This window comes from Ceratotherium simum, chromosome 16, assembly GCF_057802395.1.
Source record: "Ceratotherium simum simum isolate JZ-2026a chromosome 16, ASM5780239v1, whole genome shotgun sequence".
In the NCBI taxonomy this organism is placed as follows: Eukaryota; Metazoa; Chordata; class Mammalia; order Perissodactyla; family Rhinocerotidae; genus Ceratotherium; species Ceratotherium simum.
Window position 1 is genome coordinate 45,167,279 of NC_141915.1, and position 19,862 is coordinate 45,187,140.

Sequence of the window (19,862 nt, forward strand, 5' to 3'; positions counted from 1 at the left end):
GTACAAGCCAAAGTTGTTACTGTGATCTAGGGGCCCTCCATGATCTGCCTCCCTCCTTTGACCTCTGTGATCTCCTCTCCTCCTTTCCCTTTTGCTTTCTCTGCTTCAGCCTCATGGGCCTTCCCGCCATTCCTTGAACATTCAAACTCCTTCTTGCTTCAGAGCCTTTGTGCTTGCTTTTCCCTCTGGCTGAAATGCTCTTCTCTAAGATATTTATTGGCTCCCTACTTTAATTCCTTCAGGTCTGTACTCACAAGTCTCCCTCTCAGTAAGGTCTTTATTGGCTACCCTATCTGTTCCCTGCATCTCTCCCCTGACACTGTACTTCATAGTCCCTTCCCCTGCCTTACTTTTTTCTTTAGTACTTATCACAGATAATGTACTGTATATTTTACTTATTTATCTGTTTTATTGTCTCTCTCCGACTAGATGTAAGCTCCATGAGGGCAGGATTTTTTTTTTTTTCTGTTTTGTTCACTGGTGTATCCCCAGAGCCTGGAAGAAAGCCTAGCACATAGGAAGCATGCAATGTTGTTGAATTCATGGATGGAAGGATGAATGGATAGATGATTGGAGAAGAGGGATACAACTCTTCATTTCTCTTGATTTGTCCTTGCAAATTCACGTATAGGTCATAGGATTGAAAGAGTTGAGAAACAATTCTGTTGTCAAAGTTATGAAGAAGAGGCTTACTGTGCTATTTTTCTCTCTTAGCTGGGAGAGGGTTATGTGGTACCTGATTTATCCAGTAGATTAAGACCTGCCAACTTTTGGGTAAAAATTTGGTAATCAGATCAATAAATTATGAAACAGTTCTTCCTTCCAAGGTTATTTAAATCATGCTTACTCTACTTGAGTTCTTTGATGACTTAAGAACTCTTGGTGAGTAAGCTCAATAGGGAGGGAATTCCTTCCTTCCTCCCTCCCTCCCTCCCTCTATCCCTTCCATTTTTCTTTCCCTCCTTCTCTCCCTCACTCTTCCCTCCCTCCCTCATTTCCTCCCTCCTTTCTTTTCTTCCTTCATTTTATGTATATAGCATTGTGCTTGGTACTATGAGAAATAATTCAAAGAATGATGATACCAGTCCATTCCTTAGAAATTTAGGCTATATAGTTGATATAAGAGCTGTACAAATGATAATTAGATAAAAATACAAGGCAAATGGTTAATGCCAGTTGAATAGTGAAGATATTAAGAATAGTGAAAACAATAAGTGCTATGCCAAGTAGTTTAGAGGTAAAGATTGAACTGGTTAAAGAAGATCTAGAAGAGGTTACATAGAGTGGGTTGCCGTGGAAACCTGTATAGACTTCTAATGTCTTCTGAGATAGGTATTTGTAATGTGGTTTCATTTTATTTTTAACCTGTTTTGAATTCCAGGAATGTTGGACATATAACATTCAACAGTAATTACCATAATATATTTCAGAAATAAATGATTTTAAAGTACTGTTTCTCTATTAGACAGAATATTAATACTGCAGTTAAACTTCACAATACGGGAAAGACACTGATAATTGCAACTGATAATGTAATATAACTAGCAATGTAGTAAACAGCTCATCAAATATGACTCAGATATGAGTAAAAAACTGAAAATTTTGGGGATTTCTAAAATTGGTTGCTATGTAAAATTGGTTATCACATTTACATAATGTGGAAGTCTTTGGTTTAAAACAGTCTAAAATATCTTTTGTTTGCAATGAATATTTTGTTTTGAGAGGCAATGTGTTATGATGCTGAAGACCATGGGCTCTTGAGTTAGGCTGCCTGAGTTCAAATTCTGACTCCACTATTTGTTGGCTCTGTAAGCTTGGGGCAACTGATCTAAGTCTTTATTTTCCTCATCTGTAAAATAGGGATGATAATAATTCCTTAAAGTATAGTTGTGAGGAATAAATGAAATAATTCACGTCAAAGTGTTTACCATAATGTCTAGTACACAATAAGCATTTAATAACATTAGCGATTACTGCTATGTTAGTAGTTCTGCTTCTCTGGGTTTATTTGAATAAATATGTATAACTGGATTTTTCTGCTTTTTATGCCATTTGAATTTGGATTTCTCACTTCTCCTTATACCACAAAAGGTAAAGTTAAGGGACAGCTGATCTCCTGTGATTTACGATTTATGAACTGCTCTTTCTAGCTTTTTGTACACATATCTGGGTTGGGGAATATCTATTAGGTATTATGCTGTAAGTGAGTGTTATATTGAAGGGATAACTTCAGGTAGGTAAATATAGTTACTTAAGTCTCCTAAACAGGCATATGATTTTTTTCTTTTTCTTTTTTTTGGCAGGAAATTCTTGTGCTATTGCTCATTCACACTTGTTCATCAAGTCCTCACGGGCAGACATTACCTCTAAACAGAAAGATGGAAACTAAAGTACATTTATTATACCAGGTATTTTTTTTGGACAGTTTTTAAAGATTCTTTCCTTTTATATTTTTTAATTAGTTTACATTACCTCACATCCATAATCAGTAAGCAGATTCATAGAGTAATACAGTCATAGGATCTTGCTTAACAACTGAGATGATTTTTGAACTCTTTGGTGGACATATATTCAACTCTCATCCCAGCAACCCCTGCAATATCAAGGGTATTGTGGTGTACGCTAAGAGTATTTTTGCAGGTAGGGACTAGGATAATTTTTTAGGAGACCAGAGGATTTAAACCTGCATGAGAGGTTGTAGATAATGTAATTAATGATGTGGGAGTCTAACCAAAAGGTAATATAAAAGATATGAAGTTTCTCTAGCTTTCTTATCTGTGATTCAGGGGATGTTCTTATCCATTGGTCAGTATTGTGTCAAATAAAAAACAAGTGTGGACTTAATAGGAGAGACTTTATTCAAAAGGATTGTTCCAAGGGAGGAAAGGGATGATTGAAATAGGAGGAGGGGTGACAATTGCAACAGGGAGAGCGCTACGACCATAAGATCTGCAAGCATCTTAAGGGCTGGGCAAAAAGGCGTTTTCTTTCACAGAGAGGGGTGAACAAAGCTGGGAATAACTGGATATGGAGAAGTGGGATGAAAGAGTGGCATGATCGGATAACTAGATCAGAGAAAATTTTACCTTGAGGCCAGCCTGTTCTCTGGAGGGGTTGTATGCTGGCTCAGGCTGAGGGTGGGTTAAAGCTCAGAGTCCTGGAGAAAGGAGAGAAGCTTAACCAAAGTTTAGTAAATAAGCATTTTGTTCTGACTAATCAGTGGGACTAAAACAGTTCAGCTAATCATTTATGAGACAAAGAAAGGGAATTTTGAAGACGTTTGGTCTTGTCATAGGTAAACAAGGGGGGCATCCATGAATCTTACCTAAATCGTATGGGGAAGGGCGAATCTTTGCAGTAAGCTATTTTCCAGAACACAAAAGGGTGAGGGGATTCCTTTAATCTTCACTGTTTTCCAGGAGCACAGGGCTCAGGTAAAATTCAACATTGTCAACTGAGAGTCTTAATCTTTTAAAGTTATTCTTTTAATGGATTTGGTGCCACCAGGTAAAACATATATCTATACTATAAATCCAAAAAACAATTTCAGGCTTCTTCCTAAGTACTGAGATATGTAGTTTATGTATATTTTTAAATGTGTTCCATCTTTTTATACCTAATACTTTGTTAATTGTGCCCTTATGAACTGATTTTGAAGAAGAATTCTTAAAAATTAAAAAAATTAACAATATTAAAATATCATAGCAGTTTATTTTCCTTGGGCTATATAGTTTGTACTTCACAGATGGTTCACCTTTAACTAGAGTTTCAGGGATGCTTTTCTTGCTTTTCTCTTCTGTGTCATCAAAGTTTCTACTTACTGTTTGACTGTTTCCATTCATCTGGCCTTTGATAACAGGTTTTTGTGCTCCTCTGTCTTTTTAGATCCCTTTCCATTTTTTTTTTCTTTGTGAGGAAGATTAGCCCTGAGCTAACATCTGATGCCAATCCTCCTCTTTTTGCTGAGGAAGATTGGCCCTGGGCTAACATCCATGCCTATCTTTGTCTACTTTATATGGGACGCCCCCACAGCATGGCTTGACACGTGGTGCGTCAGTGCATGCCTGGGATCTGAACCTGCGAACCACAGGCTGCCGAAGTGGAGCACGTGCACCTAATCGCGATGCCACTGGGCTGGCTCTGCCCCCGCCCACCCCCGTTTTTTTTCCTGGTTTCTATTTTGGTTCATTACTCTTAACCTCTCTAGGAATCCCTTCATCATTTGTAATAAACATCTCATCAAGGCAGCAAATCAGATTGCCTTTTTGAAACAAGTTGTTAAAGGTGTGCCTCTGTTGTAAGACAAATGTATGCAGATTCTAAAAGTCGCTGACAACATCATACTCAGTGGGGAAAACTGAAAGCCACCCCTCTGAGAACAAGAACAAGAGAAGGGTGCCTACTCTTGCCACTCTTATTCAACACAGTACTGGAGGTTTTGGCCAGAGCAATTAGGCAAGAAAAAGTAATAAAAGGAATCCAAATAGGCAATGAAGAAGTGAAACTGTCACTGTTTGCAGACGACGTGATCTTATATATAAAAAACCCTAAAGAATCCATTGGAAAACTGTTAGAAATACTCAACAACTACAGCAAAGTTGCAGGTTACAAAATCGACTTACAAAAATCAGTTGCATTTCTATACTCTAATAACGAACTAACAGAAAGAGAACTCAAGAATACAATCCCATTTGCAATTGCAACAAAAAATGAAATATCTAGGAATAAATTTAACCAAGGAGATGAAAGACCTATACAATGAAAACTATACAAAGAAATCTATACAAAGAACTATATCTAGGAATAAATTTAACCAAGGAGATGAAAGACCTATACAATGAAAACTATACAAAAATCTATACAAAGAAAACTATACAAAGAACCTATACAAAGAAATCAATGATGACGTAAAGAAATTGAAAGATATCGCATGCACATGGATTGGAAGAATAAACATAGTTAAAATGTCCATACTACCTAAAGCAATCTACAGATTCAGTGCAACCCCAATCAGAATCCCAATGACATTCTTCACCAAAATAGAACAAAGACTCCTAAAATTCATATAGGGCAACAAAAGACCCTGAATAGCTAAAGCAACCCTGAGAAGAAAGATAAAAGCTGGAGGCATCACAATCCCTGACTTCAAAATATACTACCCAGCTATAATAATCAAAACAGCATGGTACTGGTACAAAAACAGACACACAGATCAATGGAACAGAATTGAAAGCAGACAGCTAATCTTTGACAAAGGAGCTAAGAACATACAATGGAGAAAGGAAAGTCTCTTCAATAAATGGTGCTGGGAAAACGGGACAGCCACATGCAAAAAAATGAAAGTAGACCATCTTCTTTTGCCATACACAAAAATTAACTCAAAATGGATCAAAGACTTGAAGGTAAGACCTGAAACTATAAAACTATAGAAGAAAATATAGGCAGTACACTTTTTGACATTGGTCTTAGAGGGATCTTTTCGAATTCCATGTCTACTCAGACAAGGGAAACAAAGGAAAAAATAAACAGGTGGGACTTCATCAGACTAAAGAGCTTCTGTAAGGCAAAGGAAACCAGGATCAAAATGAAATGATAACCCATTAGGTGGGAGAAAATATTTGCAAATCATATATCCGACAAGGGGTTAATCTCCATAATATGTAAAAGAACTCATGCAACGAACAACAAAAAAAACAACCCAATCAAAAAATGGGCAGAGGATATGAACAGACATTTTTCCAAGGAAGATATACAGGTGGCCAATAGGCACATGAAAAGATGTTCACCATCACTAATCATCAGGGAAATGCAAATCAAAACTACAAGAAGATATCACCTTATACCTGTTAGAATGGCTATAATCACCAAGACAAAAAACAACAAATGTTGGAGAGGTTGTGGAGAAAGGAGAACCCTCATTCACTGCTGGTGGGAATGCAAATTGGTGCAGCCTGTATGGAAAACAGTATGGAGATTCCTCAAAAAATTAAAAATAGAAATACCTTATGATCCAGCTATCCCACTACCAGGTATCTATCCAAAGAACTTGAAATCAACAATCTAAAGAGGCTTATGCACCCCTATGTTCATTGCAGCATTATTCATTACAGCCAAGAAGTGGAAGCAACCCAAGTGTCCCTGGACTGATGATTCGATAAAGAAGATGTGGTATATATATATACAATGAAATACTACTCAGTCATTAAAAAAAAGGCAAAATTGGACAAAAAAAAATGTACAACCGAAAATTTCACAATGTTATACACTATTAAAACATCAATGAAAAAAAAAAGACAAAATCGTCCCATTTGCAACAACATGGATGGATCTGGAGGGTATTATGTTAAGCAAAATAAGCCAGACAAAGAAAGACAAACACCATATGATTTCACTCATATGTAGAAGATAAACTGACACACAGACAGAGAGAACAGTTTGGTAGTTAGCAGGGGGAAGGGGGTGCGCACAAAGGGTGAAGGGGCGCATTTATATGGTGACTGACAAATAATAATGTACAACTGTAATTACACAATGTTATAAACTATTATGACATCAATAAAAAAAGTTCAAATAAAAAAAAGTCACTGAAGTAGTTCCCTTAATTTCCATCGCATATGGAAATAGAGGTTCTTTCTAAGCTCCCTTGGTAATCTGCTTTATGAATTGCCTGTGTATTCTGTTCAGGGGTTATAAACTAATGCACCTTTGATCAACTAGAAGCAGTCCAGTTGTTTTAAGCAAACAGCCACGTTTTAAGAGAGAATATTTCCAACTTCGTTCCTCTTTTTCTAAACATGTTCTTTGCTCCTAGGCTCTGGTTCCTTTTTTTAGGAGAGGAGGTCTATTTAGAAGCAATATAGCTTTTTCTTTTTCTTTTTTCTTAGTAGTCTTTATTTTTTAGAGCAGTTGTATATTCACAGCAAAATTGAGTGGAAAGTACAGAGAGTACCCATATAACCCGTGCCTCTATATATGCACAGCGTTCTCCACTATCAACATCCTGCACCACAGTGGTACGTTTGATGTTACAATTGATGAACCTACATGGGCGCCTGATTATCACCCAAAGTCAGTAGTTTATGTTAGGATTGACTTTTGGTGTTGTACATTCTATGGGTTGGGACAAATGTGTAATGACATGTAGTCACTATTATAATATCATATAGAAAAGTTACACTGCCCTAAAAATCCTCTGTGCTCTGCCTATTCATCTGCTTCCGCCCCCCAGCACTGGAAACCACTGATCTTTTTATTGTCTCCATAGTTTTGCCTTTTCCAGATTGTCATATAGTTGCAATCATACAGTATGTAGCCTTTATAGATTGGCTTCTTTCACTTAGTAATATACATTTAAGTTTCCTCCGTGTCTTTTCATGGCTTGTTAGTTCATTTCTTTTTAACACTGAATAGTATTCCATTGTCTGGATGTACCACTATTTATTTATCTATTCATCTACTGATAGTTTTTTCCAAGTTTTGTCAATTATAAATAAAGTTTCTATAAACATCCGTGTGAGGGTTTTTGTGTAGACATACATTTTCAATTCCGTTGGGTAAATACCAAGAAGTGCAATTGCTGGATTGTATGTTAGAGTATGTTTAGTTCTGTAAGAGACTGCCAAACTGTTTTCCAAGGTGGCTGTACCATTTTGCATTCCCACCAGCAATGAATGAGAGTTCCTCTTGCTCCACATCCTTGCCAGGATTTGGTGTTGTCAGTGTTTTGTATTTTGGCCATTCTAATAAATGTGTAGTGGTATCTTGATGTTGTTTTAATTTACAATTCCCTAATGACATGATGTTGAGCATCTTTTCAGGTGCTTGTTTGCCATCTGTACATCTTCTTTGATAAGGTGTCTGTTAAGATTTTTTAATGGGTTTTAATTGGGTTGTTCTTTTTCTTATTGCTGAGTTTTAAGAGTTTTTTGTATATTTTTTGAATATACAAAATAAAAATTCTTTGAATATAGTCCTTTATCAGATATATTTGTTGCAAATATTTTCTCTCAGCCTGTGGCTTGTCCTCTCATCCTCTTGACTGTGTCTTTTGCAGAGCAGAAAATTTTAATTTTAATGAAGTTAACTTTAATGATGCCTTAATTAGGTTCAATAACTGTTAGATACATTCATGAGTGCTGTGCATTTTATAATTGCATAATGCAGTAAGGAAAGTTGGAGGCATTTGGAATACATACCTAATCTGGACTAATGCACTAATGAATGAACACTTTTCAACAAAATTCCCTTTGGTGGCACCATGGCACAAACAGCAAAGCACCATTTTAGGAAGAATTTTTGTTGTTAGTGCCGTTGAGTTGATTCCGACTCCTGGCGACCCCATGTACAGCAGAGTGGAACCCTGCCTGGTCCTTTTTGTGTCATCCTCTCATTTTCCAGTGCTATATCAGACAGTGCTTGCTGCTATTCATAGGGTTTTCATAGCCAATTTTTTTGGAAGTGTGTGGCCAGGTCCTTCCTCCTAGTGTCTTAGTCTGGAAGTTCCACTGAAATGTGTCCACCATGGGTGACCCTGCTGGTATTTGAAATACCCGTGGCATAGCTTTCAGCATCACAGCAACAGGCAGCTGCCACAGTGTAACAACCAACAGATGGGTAATGTGGTTCCTTGGCCAGGAAATGAACCCAGGCCGTGGGGGTGAGCGTGCCAGGTCTTAACCACTAGACCACTAGCGCTGGCTTTTAGAGAGAATATTGATCTAAAATGAATGATTTGACCCAAAATGGCGTATTTAATTTATATATGCAAAGAGAACATGGCTGACTGTGGCTCTTGATTGCTCCCCAGGCAGAAGAAAATATTGATTTATCAGAACATGGCTGTAATTCTTTTGCGACCTACTTGCCATCAAGACGTATTGACAGCAAGAAATACATCAAGTTTTCTAAAATGACAGAGAAAAGAATTTCACCTGAAATTAGGGTTTTGAGCCCAGAACACAAACAAACGTAAGTTAAATTCTGAACATACTTAATTGAATTATTCTTTTGCAAGTTTAAGAGAACCCAAAATGTAGCTCATGTGTTCTCGTAATGTACTAAATATAGAGGATCATGCATATTTGTGGCCATTCTTTCTAGAGCTTAGTTTTAATTCCTAGATAGCCATTCTTACACTTTTTCTCACTTCTCTTACAGCCATGTGGAAGCCTATAAGTTATCATAGGCTTCCAGTTAGAGGAGAGCAATTATCCATATGTCTGTGTTTGTCCTTTTTTTTTGACAAATAAAATTGTAATATATTTAAGTGTATAACGTGATGATTTATATATCCACTGTGAAATTATTTCTACCTTTGTGTTAATTAACACATGCATCACCTCACATATTTACCTTATTTTATTTATTTATTTATTTTCTTGGTGAGAACACTGAAGTTTGACTCTCTTAGCAAATTTCAATTATATTATACAATATTATCAACTATAGTCACCATATTATACGTTATATCCTCAGACCTTATTCATCTCTAACTGAAAATTTATACCCTTTTACCAGCCTCTCCCTATACCTATTTCTCCCACCCTCCATTCTCTTGCAACCGTCATTCTATTCTCTGTTTCTATGAGTTTGGCTTTTTTAGAATTCACATATAAGTGGTATTCTACAGTATTTGTCTTTTTTTGTGTTATTTCACTTCATGTAATGCCCTCAAGATCCACCCATATTGTTGCAAATGGCAGGATTTCCTTCTTTCTCGTGGCTGGATAGTATTTCATTGTATATATATACCACATCTTCTTTAACCCTTTATCTGTTGACAGACACTTAGATTGTTTCCATATGTTGGCTATTGTGAATAATGCTGCAATGAACCTGAGAGTGCAGATATGTCTTCAAGATTCTGTTTTCATTTCCTTTGCATATATACCCAGAAGTGGGATTGTGGGATCATATAGTGGTTCTATTTTTAATTTTTTGAGGAACCTCCATACTGTTTTCCATGGTAGCTGCACTAATTTACATTCCCACCAGCAGCACACAAGTGTTCCCTTTTCTTCACATTCTTGCCAACACTTGTTATATCTTGTTTTCTTGATAATAGGTATTCTAACAGGTGTGAGGTGATATCTCATTGTTGTTTTGATTAGAATTTCCTTAGACGAGTGATGTTGAACACCTTTTCATGTACCTGTTGGCCATCTGTATGTCTTCTTTGGAAAAATGCCTATTCAGGCCCTTTACCCATTTTTTTTTTTATTGATGTTTTAATGGTTTCTAACATTGTGAAATTTTGGGTTTTACATTTTTGTCTGTCCATCACCATATATATGACTCCCTTCACCCCTTATGCCCACCCCCCACCCCCACTGCCCCTGGTAACCACAGTCCAGTTTTCTCTGTCCATGTGTTGGTTTATATTCCACATATGAGTGAGATCATACAGTGTTTGTCTTTCTCTTTCTGGTTTATTTCACTTAACATAATACGCTCCAGGCCCATCCATGTTGTTGCAAATGGAACGAATTTGTCTTTTTTTATGGCTGAGTAGTATTCCATTGTATATATATACCACATTTTCTTAATCCAATCGTCAGTCGAGGGACACTTAGGTTGCTTCCACTTCTTGGCTATGGTGAATAATGCTGCACTGAACATAGGGGTGCATAAGTCTCTTTGGATTGTTGATTTCAGGTTCGTTGGATAGATTCTCAGTAGTGGGATGGCTGGATCATAGGGCGTCTCTATTTTTAATTCTTTGAGGAATCTCCATACCGTTTTCCATAGAGGCTGCACCAATTTGCATTCCCACCAGCGGTGTATGAGGGTTCCTGTTTCTCCACATCCTCTCCAACATTTGTTGTTTTGTGTCTTGCCTTTGCCCATTTTTTAATTGGGTTATTTATTCATTTGCTATTTTTTTTTTTTTTTAAATTTTATTTATTCAGTTTTTTCCCCCCAAAGCCCCAGTAGATAGTTGTATGTCATAGGTTCACATCCTTCTAGTTGCTGTACGTGGGACTCGGCCTCACGTTGGATGGAGAAGTGGTGCCTCGGGGCGCTCCCGGGATCCGAACCCGGGCCGCCAGCATCAGAGCGCGCACACTTAACTGCTAAGCCACGGAGCCGGCCCTCATTTGCTATTGAGTTGTATGAATTCCTTGTATATTTTGAATATAACTCATCAGACATATGGTTTGCAAATATTTTCTTCCATTCTGTACATTGTCTTTTCATTTTGCTGATGGTTTCCTTTGCTGTGCAGAACCTTTTCAGTTTGATGTAGTCCCACTTGTTTATTTTTGCTTTTGTTTCCTTTGCTTTTGGTGTCAAATCCAAAAAAATCTTTGCCAAGACTGGTGTCAAAGAGTTTACTGCGTATGTTTTCTTCTAGGAGTTTTATTGTTTCTTTCTCAAGATTGCTTTGGCTCTTGTGGTTCCATACAAATTTTAGGATTGATTTTTCTATTTCTGTGAAAAATGGCCTTGGAATTTGGATAGGGATTGCATCAAATCTGTAGATCACTTGGTCAGTATGGACATTTTAACAATATTAATCCTTTCAATCCATGAACATAGAATATCTTGACATTTATTTGTGTTTTCTTCAATTTCTTTCATTGATATTTTATAGTTTTAAGCATACAGAACTTTCACTTCCTTGGTTAAATTTATTCCCAAGTATTTTATTCCTTTTGGTGCTATTTTAAATGGGATTGTTTTCTTAATTTCTCTCTCTGATAGTTCATTGTTAGTGTATAGAAATGCAACTGATTTTTGTATATTGATTTTTTTATCCTGCAAATTTATTGAATTAGGTTTATTAGTTCTAACAGTTTTTTTGGTGGACTCTTGAGGGTTTTCTGTATATAAGATCTTGCCATCTGGAAACAGACAATTTAATTTCTTCCTTTTTCATTTAGATGCCTTTTATTTCTTTTTCTTGTCTAGTTGCCCTGGCTAGGACTTCCAGTACTATATTGAATAAAAGTGGGGAGAGTGGGCACCCTTGTCTTGTTCCTGATCTTAGAGGAAAAGCTTTCAGATTTTTACCATTTAGTATGATGTTAGCTCTGTGCTTGTCATGTATGGCCTTTATTATGTTGAGATATATTCCTTCTATACCCACTTTGTTGAGAGTTCTTATCATGAAAGGATGTTGAATTTTGTCAAATGCTTTTTTGGCATCTATTGAGATGATCGTATGATTTTTATCCTTCATTTTGTTAATGTGGTTATATTAGGAAAAACCTCAGTTCTTCTCCTGTGTTTCTCCTTTACTCTCACACTACTACCACACTCACAACACTTCTGACACCAGATATGTGGGTTTTCCCCACACCAAGCAATTCTGTGACACCAGTTGGGTGTCCTACAATTTAACTCAATTCTGACATTGTCTACCTGGAGACAGCATCAGATCCCATGGGTTAAGGGCTCAGATCCACAAGACTGCCCCCACTTCATATGCCAATCATAAGTAGTAGGTCCCCAGGTTACCCACAACTTCTGTCTGACTTGGCTACAAATCAGAGGTTCCCATGACCCCCCCCTTGAATTTGATTAATTGCTAGAGTGACACACAGAATTCAAGGAAACACTTACTTAACATTTACCAATTTATTAAAAGACATGATGGAGGACATAGGTGAACAGCCAGATGAAGAGATACATAGGGAGAGATACATAGGGAGGGTCCCGAGCACAGGAGCTTCTGTCTCCGTGGAGTTGGGATGTGTCACCCTCCCAGTATGTGGATGTGTTCACCAACCTAGAAGCTCTCCAGAGAGAGGAGAGGGGCTGGAAATGGAGTTAATAATTGATAATGCTTACAATGAGGAAGCATCAATAAAAATCCCAATAATATGGGGTTTGGATATCTTCCAGTTTGGTGAATACATCCACATTCCAAGAGGGTAATGCACTCTAACTTCAAACTTTGATTGTGCTTCAATCAGAAGCACAGATGACAACTTGTTATTGGCATCTGAAGTGGAGTGGGGGCAATTTTGAACACTTATCCTGTGGGATTTGATGGTATCTCCAGGTAGATGGGGTCGGAGTTGAGTTAAATTGTAGGACACCCCACTGGTGTTGCAGAGAACTGCTTGGTGGGAGAAAAACCCCCACATGTCTGGTGTCAGAAGTGTTTTGAGGGTGGTAGTAGTGTGAGAGTAAAGGAGAAACACAGGAAGAGGACTGGACTTTTTCCTCCACAGTGGTGTATCACATTTGTTGATTTGCTTATGTTGAACCATCCTTGTATCCCAGAAATAAATCCCACTTGATCATGGTTTATGATCCTTTTAATGTACAGTTGAATGTGGTTTGCTTATATTTTGTTGAGAATTTTTACATCTATGTTCACCAGAGGTATTGGCCTGTAATTTTCTTTTCTTGTAGTGTCCTCGTCTGGCTTTGGTATCAGTAATGTTGACCTCATAAAACAAGTTTGAAAGTGTTCCCTTCTCTTCAATTTTTGGGGAGAGTTTGGGAAGGATTGGTATTAATTCTTTAAATCTTGAGTGGAATTCACCAGGGAAGCTATCTGGTCTTGGACTTTTCTTTGTTGAAAGGTTTTTGATTACTGATTCAATCTCTTTACTAATAATTGGTCTGTTCTGGTTTTCTGTTTCTTCATGATTCAGTCTTTGTAGGTCATATGTTTCTAGGAATTTATTCATTTCTTCTAGGTTATCTAATTTGTTGGTGTATAATTGTTCATAGAAGTTTCTTATGATCTTTACTATTTCTGTGTTATCAGTTGTAATATCTCCTCTTTCATTTCTGATTTTATTAATCTGAGTCTTCTCTCTCTTTTTCTCCGTCTAGCTAAACATTTGTCAGTTTTGTTTATCTTTTCATAAAACGAGCTCTTAGTTTCATTGATCTTTTCTATTGTCTTTTTAGTCTCTGTTTCATTTATTTCTTCTCTGATCTTTGTTATTTCCTTCCTTCTACTAACTTTGGGCTTAGTTTTTCTTTTCTAGTTCCTTGAGGTGTAAATTTAGGTTGTTTATTCAAGATCTTTCTTTTTTCCTTATGTAGGCATTTGTCACTATAAACTTCCCTCTTAGAACTGCTTTTGCTGCATCCAGTAAGTTTTCATATGTTATGTTTTCATTTTCATTTGTTTCAAGATATTTTTTTAAGTTCCCCTTTGATTTCCTCTTTGACGCATTGGTTGTTCAGGCGCATGTTGTTTAATTTCCACATTATTCTGATTTTTCCAGTTTTCTTCTTGTAATTGATTTCTAGTTTTATATCATTGTGGTCAAAAAAGATGCTTGGTATCATTTCAGTCTTCTTAAGTCTTTAGACTTGTTTTGTGGCCTGAGAAATGATCTATCCTGGAGAATGTTGCATGTGTGCTTGAGCAGAATGTGTATTCTGCTACTGTTGGATAGAATGTTCTGTATATGTCTGTCAGATCCATCTGTTCTAACATGTAGTTTAAGTCCAATGCTTCCTTTTGATATTCTGTCTGGATGATGTATCTATTGTTGAAAGTGGCATATTGAAATGTTCCCTATTATTATTGTATTACTGTCTCTTTCTCCCTTCCGATCGGTTAATATTTGCTTTATATGTTTAGGTGCTCCTATGTTGGGTGTATAAATATTTACAATTGCTATATCCTCTTGATTAATTCACCCTCTTATCATTATATAATGACCTTCTTTGTCTCTTGTTTCAGTTTTGGGCTTAGAAAACATGCATTAAAATTTATTTTGTCCTGGGCTGGCCCCGTGGCTTAGCGGTTAAGTGCGTGCGCTCCGATGCAGGCTGCCCGGGTTCGGATCCCGGGCGCGCACAGACGCACTGCTTCTCCGGCCATGCTGAGGCCGCGTCCCACATACAGCAACTAGAAGAATGTGCAACTATGACTTACAACTATCGCTTGGGGCTTTAGGGGAAAAATAAATAAATTAAAAAAAATTAAAAAAAAAATTTATTTTGTCTAGTATAGGCATACCTCAGAGATATTGTGGATTCAGTTCCAGACCACTGCAATAAAGCAGATATCGCAATAAAGCAGATATCGCAATAAAGCAAGTCACACGAATTTTTTGGTTTCCCATTGCATGTAAAAGTTATGTTTAATTATACGTTAGTCTATTAAATGTGCAATAGCATTATGTCTAAAAAGACAATATACATACCTTAATTAAAAAACACTAAACATCATCTGAGCTTTTAGTGAGTCATAATCTTTTTTGATGGTGGAGGGTCTTGTAAAAAAATGCAGTATCTGTGAAGCACAATAAAGTGAAGTGCAATAAAACAAGGTATGGCTGTATAATTGTAGCTACCCCTGCCCTCTTTTGGTTTTCTTTTGTGTAGGATATCTTTTTCCATCCCTCCACTTTCAGTCTGTGTGTGTCCTTAAAGCTGAAGTGAGCCTCTTGGAGGCAGCATATACTTGGGTCTTGTTTTTTTATCCATTCAGCCACTGTATGTCTTTTGATAGTAGAGTTTAGTCCATTTACATTTAAAGTAATTATTGATAGGTATGGACATACTATTGCCATTTTGTTAATTGTTTTTTGGCTGTTTTGTAGTTTCTTTGTTCCTTTCTTGCTCTCTTCCTTTGTGATTTGATAATTTTCTCTAGTGATATATAGTCGTGTGCCACATAACGATGTTTCGGTTAATGATGGACTGCATATATGACAGTGGTCCCATAAGATGAGTACTATATAGCTTACATATGTAGTAGGCTATACCATCTAGGTTTGTGTAAGTACACTCTATGGTGTTTGTACAATGATGAAATCGCCTGATGATGCATTTCTCAGAATATATCTCTGCTGTTAAGCAATGCATGACTCTACTTTGATTTCTTTCTCTTTCTCTTTTGTGTATTTACTATAGATTTTTGTTTTGTGGTTACCATGAGGCTTTTATAAAACATCTTATAGTTATAACAGTCTATTTTAGGCTGATAACTTCAAATGTATACAAAAGCTCTACGTTTTTACACTTCTCCCCCCATTTTGTTTTTGATATCATAGTTCACATCTTTTTATATTGTGTATCCATCAACAAATTATTGTGGTTATAGTTATTTTTAATACTTTTGTCTTTTAACATTTATATTAGAGTTATATCTGATTTCTCTACCACCACTACAATATTACAGTATTCTGAATTTAACTATATATTTACCTTGACCAGTGAGATTTACACTTTAATATGTTTTTGTGTTACTAATTAGCATCCTTTCATTTTAGCTTGAAGAACTCCCTTTAACGTTTCTTATAAGGTCGGTATAGTGATGATGATCTCCTTCAGTTTTTGTTTGTCCAGAAAACTCTTTATCTCTCCTTCAATTCTGAAGGACAACTTTGTGGGATAGAGTATTCTTGGTTGGCAGTTTTTTTTCTTTCAGCACTTTGAATATGTCTTTCAATCCCTTCTGGCCTGCAAGGTTTCTGCTGACAGATCTGCTGATAGTCTTATAGGGGTTCCCACTATTCCTCTGTGTTAGATGACAAAAGGCAAGACAATTATTTCTAGAACGCTACAATAAAACTTGTTACTTAGGAAGGAATAGGAGGTGGTAGGAGTGTTCCTTTACTTTATTTAATTAGCATTGTTTAAAATAGGTTAACACCTGGGGAGATACAATGCCCCAAAGTGAGAATATAGAACAAATGTTTTTAGCTATTCATCATTCATACCAAATCATTCCTATTTCATAAAATATTTGAAGCATCCCATAATTAAAAAACATACTTATACGTAAAAAATGATAGAAGATAAAAAAAATCACAATTATTGCAGAAATATAAAGATCAGTGTCAGTGAGGATATATGGGGAGAGGATGGAGGATATAAAGTAGCAGTGGACTCTAGGTTGTGACTCATTTGTGTGTCGTGAAATCAACTTAGGAGGTCGCTACTAGTATTTTTTTAAAAAAAGAAATGAGAATAGAATTGAAAACATTAGAGTGCTTTTCACTTAATAAGGATAAGTATTGTTTTGTGAAATTGTTTCAGGTCTCTCTCTCTGTATATGTGTACTATGTCTCAATAGAAAATATAATTTATACCCTGGTTCATAATCAAAATAGTTCAAGTCATTGTCTTTACAAGTGGAGGACTGCAGAGAGGACTAATCATAGGACAGCTTCAAGGGGCTAAGAGCAAGGTAATGAGGCTTTCAGGTTAGGAATTTCAGGGATTGGATTTAAAGGGATAGAATGTCAAAAGTGCAAGGTACCTGCTAAGGAAGGAGAGTGGGGTGCATAATAAAAATTTCCATTATTTCACAATTTTGCTTAGGGCTAAATTTGTCTAAAGCTGTTATAGATTCAATCTAGTCATTGTCCTGTGTATCACCTAAGCAGCCCTTACATAGCAGGTTACTCTAAAAGGAAGGAACCGTTTCTGCTAAAGAGCTCTTAGTTTGCCTACAAGGAAAAATAAGGTATTACTTCTAAAATATTGAGTTACAGCCCAGGTGATGTGAGTTCTGGGTAGAAACAAGCCTATGGGGGTTTGCCATAGTGATTCTAGAATTTGTCTTCATGTTAAAATCACCTGGGTATGTTTGAAAAATTCTAAATATCAGTCCACTCCCTAAAATAATTAAATCACAATTTGGGGGGATGGGACACAGTTTTCAGTATTTTTTCAAAGCTCCCAGGTGATTCCAATGTGCAGACAAGTTTCATTCCTAGTCTACAGAGTCCCAGGAGCACAAAAATAATTTTAGGGTTGTCCTTGAAATTTAGGTTTACCCTGGATTACTTGAAGCAAAGTATGCAATTTTCAAGAGATCTTCTCTTTCAAATTTAATTCAAGCTTATTGTATTCATCTCATTGTTGTATTGTTTATGGGATGTTTGTATTACAAAAGTTCTTGACAGTCCAATAGAAGAGGGAAAAGATACAGAAAGAAGAGAAAAGTAAGTAATAAGAGATCAGGATAATTATTAAAAAGCAGTTCAGCATCTAGTGCCGACTTTAGTCTTGAAGTACCATTTCTTATTAAAAGGAACCATTTCTTTGGAGAAATGGCTGATTGCAGGTCTAGGAAAGGAAGTGTACAGATGAGCCTGAAGCATCTTGTCTTCCAGAAATAAGGAAACAAACCAAGACTGCTACCAGGGATGTACCGAAACGACTCAAGAGCCTACTTGAAGAGACTCACACCTCTTCCCACCACACATGAGAAAATTAGAGCATCAATAAGAATGATAGTTGCAGGGAATTAAAATGAATTTAATGTATTTAAATCCATGTGTTCAAAATGGAATAAAAACTATTTTGTCACTGTTGAAGGTTACAAGCAAGCCAAGTCATTGTTATGAAAAGTGATAGATAAAGGAAAAGAATAAAGCAATTATCTTGCCTTTCTATATGAACTGTACTACTGGGTAACCAAATAGTACATGAGAGAAAGTTTCTCTTTATAGAAATATTCTAGCCAATGAGTGAAAAAGGGATGATAGATTTAGAATATAACCATTTTGCAGTCCCTGATGCTTTGCTGGATCTAGTTATTATGTATAAGTAGCTGCTGATATCACAAATAGAGAGGCACTTGGACATTATTTGCCTCCTGCTGGGAAAACAGCACCACCTTGGTTTTGTCAAAAAAAAAGTTTTTTTGAATGTTAATCTGACCAAGTCTTTAGAATCCTACAACCATGGTAAAGTTAGCAAAATCCAGACTGTAGAAAATCTGTAGGACAAATGACCTGGCAATAATGATAGTGATAATGATAATGATAATAATAATAAAAGATATGGAAGGAGAACCTAGAGATGAAAAGAGATCTAAAAGACATACCAACCAAGTGTAATATGGGGATATTATTGAATCCTGATGCAAAGTGTTAAAAAATTTTGACATTTATGAGACAATTGGAAATTTGAACACTGATTGTATGTTGGATGATATTAAGAAATTATTGTTAATTTTTTAGGTGTCATAATGGTGTTTTAAATATGTTTTTTTAAAAGAAAAAAACAACTTGTAGAAATGTATATTAATATCTTTAACATGAAATAATATGATACTGGAATTTGCTTCAAAATAGTAAGGGATGGGAGCAAGGATAGGGATATAGACAAAATAGGATTGTCCATTATTGATGCTGGGTGATGGGTACATGGGGAGATCATCACATTATTCTGTCTACTTTTGCATATGTTTGAAAATTTCTGTAAATAAAAGATGAAAAGAAGAGCAAGAAAAAGAACAATTCAGGAATTATTCTAATTTTCTGTGCAATTTAGGTATGAAACATCAGTATTCCTATATGGAGAAGAAAAATCCTCTGAGTTTTCAGGAGAAAAACAAGTCAAGAGAAAGAAAAGTTTACAAGCACAATTGCATACTAAAAGGACTGAGGTAAATAAAGATATAGAAATATTTCTTTTACTTTCAAGTGTTATTCTTAGCCCTCAAACATTCCATTACATTTTAGTCCAAGTGTTGAAATGTCACAATCTTAAATATTTCTTCTTCCTCCTCTTCCTCCTGCTCTTCCTCCTCTCTCTCCTCCTCTTCCTCCTTCTCCTTTTTTTAAATTAAAAAAAGTATTCAAATAAATTGATCAAGGAACCCTTTCAGAAGAATGTGAATTTTTCCCCCTTCTTTCTCCATTAGACCAGTATTTTTATTACAATGCTCTCTGTTAACATTGCAGCTGTTTTAGCAATGATTCTAGGCATTCTTTGGCTTGTGGCAGCATAACTTCAATCTTGGCCTCTGTCTTGCTCTTCATATGGCCTTCTCCCCTGTGTCTATATCTCAAGTCTCCCTCTTCTTTTTCTCTTATAAGCGCATCATTGTATATCTCATCTTGAGATCCTTAACTTGGTTTATCATATACAAATATACAAAGAGAGAAGACTCTCAAGTCATACATAAAGCCATAATATATATA

The 19,862-nt window shown here is 36.2% G+C and overlaps 1 protein-coding gene across 1 annotated transcript in view; it reads left to right on the top strand.

The window, feature by feature from the left end:
- The first annotated feature begins 2,317 nt into the window (after positions 1-2,317).
- Positions 2,318-19,862, top strand: part of LOC101407263 (EF-hand calcium-binding domain-containing protein 13) — an 83,284-nt gene continuing 65,739 nt past the window's right edge. Inside the window, exons 1-3 of the mRNA XM_087441888.1 lie at positions 2,318-2,408; positions 8,807-8,967; positions 19,210-19,324. Of these exons, the coding sequence (XP_087298014.1) occupies positions 2,379-2,408; positions 8,807-8,967; positions 19,210-19,324 (306 nt within the window). The 5' untranslated portion in view covers positions 2,318-2,378. The remainder of the gene's footprint in view (positions 2,409-8,806; positions 8,968-19,209; positions 19,325-19,862) is intronic.